Raw genomic sequence first — 5550 nt, forward strand, 5'->3', positions numbered from 1 at the left:
AAACATTAAACAGAGGATATAATCAAAAATTATCAGAATTTGAAAACGGGGACAATTAACATATTTGTTATTCGTAAGGAAGCTTCTTAATTCACTTATGATGTAGATGATTTTTATAATAAAGGAGCCATTTTAAATTTAAAGCACTTGAAATTAACAATAAAAAATCCAATTCTCGCAATAGTCACTGAAATCTAATTATGCTACACCGACAAGTATCGATTATACCGTTCCACGGAGTGCTATTATTTATGCGGAACTCTGCTTTACGATCTTTTATTCTGGAATGTAAACTAATTCTAAAATGTTAAACAATTGTGCTCTATACTATGTATCGCAGTCGAATATGTTTTATACATAATTAGTTCCTATAATACTTAATGAAACTATTATTTTTAGATATACCTGCTAAGAGAATTTAGATAACATATTATTTTACATTTTATCTAAAGATTCGGTTACTTTCAGCAGCCGTGTAAGACTTTCATCTGTGCTCGTGATCTTCCGGAAATCTAAGATATAATTAAATTATCTAATTATGTTTTAATTTTTATTTACAGTTTTCTTGATAGTGTGTATTTACCTAAATAAAAGTGTATTCGTCTGTGTGGGCTACAAGTAAAAATTTTCTTTTAAGAACTTTCAGGTAATCGCCAGCGATAGTCTCCCTTAGATTCGGGTAATAGTGAAAAATATGTGTTTTCTAGTTTTCTTTATGGTTTATAATATCGTATTTCTATTCAGCCAAAACAGACAAATCCTATTCGTGTAATGTACTCTTGAATTACTCACAACAAATCGTTATGATTTTAAAAGTAGGTCAAGTCAAGTTAACTATTAGGTTCAGGTTGAATTTTTTGTACAAATAATTCCTTGCAATAGAGTGTTAATAAAAAAAAAAACGTTAATTACTGCTACAGTAAGTAGTTCATGACTATATATCAAAATTTGACTCTTAAGATTACGATTGTGATATAATTTGTCGCCATTGTATAATAATTATTATCTTTCCAACGCACTAACAGAATCCCTCTGCTTATCAAACATGAAGTCGTATGAGGGATATTATTTGTATGTCTGTTTATAGTTTTTTTACAATGAGTAATATGATAAATTTTTTATTTCGAAAAACTGTAATCGTTTTTATTGCATTTATTTCATAATCTTTTGATAATTAATTTTTTGTATGCAACCTCTTAAGATACTTTGTTTGATCCAAACGTTTTTTTCAAAAAGAAAAAGCTACATAATTTATAAGGACTACCCAACAAAGAAATCAGTTATTGTTAAAAAAAGAAAAATCGAAAATGTTACGCCATCTTGAAATGAACCTCTGTTCTTGGTGATCTGCTATAAAATTCTTGTAATATGACCTAACTTGTGTTTTGTTCTATTAAGTTTTTGTCGTTTTACTATATAATGTTTTTTTATATATTTTTTTATTAAATTTCCAAACACGTAATGTTATGTTATATTTGCTCTTTTAATTTCTAAACAAGATTCCGATTGACATTTACTTGTCATTGTCATTTGTCATTACTGACATCGATCATGGCGACCAACTAGCTAATTTCACATACAGTAACTACAATAATTTTAGTGTGTGTGTTGTTGTAGTGGGAATGTTTATATTTATAATGTGCTCATATTTAATGAATGTCAGTGTTCATATGAGTGTGGAGTAGTGCTGTTTGTTTATGTAACGATATGTTGAACGTGCACAAATTATGGCTATTTACCAGTATGTGTGTTGTTGTTGTTGTCATTCTATATTTCCAGTCGGAAATAACGCGACTGGAGGACGTGTATCGCAAACTGGGTTAGTACGGAAATACCGTTTCTATTATAAATATCTAGAAATCGTCGCGTTACGTTAACGTTTTTTCCAGAGTTCAGAGTGTTGCAGTCGCATTCCGAGGCTCGTCAATACACGACGAGAGACCCGCCGAGAGATGACGACAATCTAGTAGTTATTTATAATAGAGTTCCTAAGACTGGCTCCACGAGTTTCGTTGGCGTAGCTTATGATTTATGTAAGAAAAATCATTTCAAAGTGCTACACATCAATATAACGGCCAACATGCACGTCATGTCGCTCAGTAATCAGTACAGATTTGCTCAGAATGTTACCAAGTGGCAGGAAGTGAAGCCCGCTCTCTACCATGGTCATATGGCATTCCTTAACTTTGAAAGGTTGGTTGTACTTTATAAATAGATTGATGGGATAGTTTGATAAAAGAATTTATTGTGCTTGATATAAATAGTGATTACTCCTATAATCAATCAGAGCATTACTGTAACATAACTGTAACTGTTTGTTTTATAATATGTCAACGTCTTTATACAATAATTTAAATGCTTATATACACTTTATAACACGCAATAATTTGTAATTAACAATATGAATAAATTCATGAGGAACTTATATGTAAATAACTTTAATAATATTAGTATGCCGCATGAGTACAGTTCTTAGATTCACTACTATTAGAATAATAATAGTATATAGAAGTGGTGGACTTGGTAGTCTTATTAGTAATGAGAGATCTCTTCCAGATAACCAATGAGGAAGAGTAAAATAAACATTTGATATTTGTCCATATAATAGAAAATATAAAAATAATGCATAAGAGGAATAGAAAATTCTATTCTTCATTAATTATTTCATAAAAATTCAATACTTGATATGAATATTGTTATAATAACTATGTTGTTCAATGTCATTCAGGTTGGGAACAAACACGAGGCCTCTCTTCATCAATTTAATCAGGAAGCCTCTAGACAGGCTCGTGTCGTATTATTATTTTCTGCGACACGGCGATAACTTCAGGCCTCATCTAGTGAGGAAGAAACATGGCAATAAAATGGTGATAACAATGTATTTCTATTACTACTAGAGACAAATGCTATATATATATATGTACTCTCGAACTACACAGATAATATCATCATGGTTTTAACTAAACCGAACTAAGGAGGTTTACAATTAAGTCCATTAAATACTGCGTCTTAAAATGCGTCGGCTTTATCATAGATGATTTGAAATCTCTGTCATAGTTTAATCAATCAAAATTACCAGCATATGCATATAATTCTCTCAAACAATGAGAAAACTTCTACAAATATAAGTGCTCATGCTAGAATATATGCCAAGTTTAAGGTTCGAAACCAGAGTTAGTTTTGTTATATACTGCTAATGTTTCTTAAACACAATATTATTTATATAAAAACATGCGTAATGTCTATGAATAGTACTAATATATAAAATTGAGTGATTATTTTCACAGACATTTGACGAGTGTGTGGAGAAGGGTCAGGCGGACTGTGACCCCAGCAACATGTGGCTCCAGGTGCCCTTCTTCTGTGGACATGCTGCCGAGTGCTGGTGAGAATTACAGATGAAAACTTTCTCTACATCCAGAACAAAATAAATGTGTGATTTTATTTCAATAAATAAAATATTCCAAGCCAGATGAATAACACATAAATGATGTAAGATAATCTCATATCTACATGGCAAATACAATTATTATGTCCCTGTAAGTTAACTTTCAGCGTTACTTCTAGTTATGTCCTACAAAATGTCTCAAGCCAGTATTTCTAGCTTTCAAATACATGGTGGCACTTTAATTTGCCATCACAAAAGTACAATGGTTCAGTATTAAATAATTCTAAGGATTACAGTATTCTTAGAAACAAGATCAGAATTGACTTTTATAAAAATAATATTCCACACAATTTCACTATTAATTTTATAAATTTACACAAAACTTAACTAAAAACAATTCTAAAACTACGAGCGATTAATTTATCACACCAATACGCGTTACGGACCATAAGGAGTGTCCTGATCTCCTCTGACAACTAATTATATGAGGTGCTCCCCTCTCCTGCCCTCATATTCCTATAATATATAATAAGCACGGCATAGATGGCGCCACTTGATACAAGTAACTTAATATGTCGCGTGTTCCAGGCGTCCCGGTAGTCCGTGGGCGCTGCAGCAGGCGAAGCACAACCTGGTGCATCACTATCTAGTGGTGGGCGTGACGGAGGAGATGCTGGCCTTCATCAGCGTGCTGGAGGCGACCCTGCCGCGCCTGTTCCGCGGCGCCACCGACCACTACCGCAGCAGCAACAGGTCGCACCTCCGGCAGACCAGCGCCAAGATAGAGCCCTCGCAGCGGACGGTCGACAGGATACAGCAGTCGGTCATATGGAAGATGGAGAACGAGCTGTACGAATTCGCGTCCGAGCACTTCAAGTTCGTCAAGAAGAAAGTATTGAAGGAGGCCAACAGCGCGCCGCAGGTGTTCTTCTACGAGAAGATACGACCGAAATGACGCTCTGTCGCACCGCGTTAAGGACGAGTTTCGTCTGAAGTCTGAACATTCCACGACATTAACGTATAAAGACATCACCACAAAGACGCACAACGACGCCGACAGCCTCGGACAGCATCGAACGGCCTATATGTTCATAATTAATAAATATCGGTCTTAAAACCTATGTTCTATGTAGATGTAAGTAGTGAATTATTTGTTTTTTTTTTATTAGATGCATTTACAAGCACTAATCGACTGTTCTTCCATTTTTGAAGTCTGTCAAACTTTTAACCGAGGCAATAGGATCATATATACAAGGACTAATTTAGTTAGTGATTTATATCAGAGTTAGCTGTTAATTTAACTTGACAATCGAACTAACCTCTGACCGACTGTTGATAGTTAAATATAATAGTTAAATTTATTACATTGGAATAAATTTGTCTTGTGACCATACGAAGAAACTTAAGGCTTAGAATATTTATGTTATGTTTTATTGTTTAACAGTTAGTTGCCTTTAACTTAAGTTACTGAAAGAATCGAATTGGTTTGCTCATTAATATATTAATATATGCTAGCTGCGACTCCTCACACGTTGTTATATAGCTTTAATACGGCCTCATCCGTTCCGGCCGCGATCTAAGATACTTCTATAAGACATCCTTACCACGAACCCGCATCGCCGGACTGTATACTGATAGTTTGTACGTGTAGTGATGAAAAACGGCAAACTGTCCGTGCGCAGTCTGATGCTATCCGTGGTAAGGGCGCAGGTTAAGTTTATTTATGATGTTTGTTAGTGATTGTTTTCTCGTACTTAAGCTAGTACTTATGATATTGTACTTGTATGTATATAGGGAATCTCCGTACGCACCGGTTGTAACGCAAATGTTGTTAAATAAATCATTTTATTTATGAACGAAGATATTATAATCGTATTTATATATGAACACCGTTTTATTTTTTATAATCTTTTGATTTTAATTTTTCGTTTAACTAAAAAAGGTTACCTTCTAATGCGGCGTGGGCAGGCTGCGCGTCGCCGGAGTATCTGGAACTGGTATGAATAAAACAAGTGTCCTAATTTATTATTTGGTGTCGTCGTATTGGGGAGTTTAAGTATCGGTTTATAATCATAGGACCCGTCGCGAGGCCGGCCTTCTGGGAACCGGAGCGTTCGGAACGTATCAATTATAGTGAGTGTAACTTTTGAATAAATAACAAA

The 5550-nt window shown here is 34.3% G+C and overlaps 1 protein-coding gene across 1 annotated transcript; it reads left to right on the forward strand.

Moving 5' to 3' along the window:
- Positions 1 to 1388: 1388 nt before the first annotated feature.
- LOC116779537 (heparin sulfate O-sulfotransferase) lies at positions 1389 to 5248 on the forward strand. Its single transcript, XM_032673885.2, has 5 exons — positions 1389 to 1819; positions 1890 to 2193; positions 2729 to 2867; positions 3288 to 3385; positions 3977 to 5248. Exons 1-5 carry the CDS (start codon positions 1708 to 1710, stop codon positions 4341 to 4343), a joined length of 1020 nt encoding a protein of 339 aa, XP_032529776.2. The 5' UTR covers positions 1389 to 1707; the 3' UTR covers positions 4344 to 5248.
- The last annotated feature ends 302 nt before the right edge of the window (positions 5249 to 5550 follow it).

Source organism: Danaus plexippus, chromosome 2 (genome assembly GCF_018135715.1).
Source record: "Danaus plexippus chromosome 2, MEX_DaPlex, whole genome shotgun sequence".
NCBI classification, from domain to species: Eukaryota; Metazoa; Arthropoda; class Insecta; order Lepidoptera; family Nymphalidae; genus Danaus; species Danaus plexippus.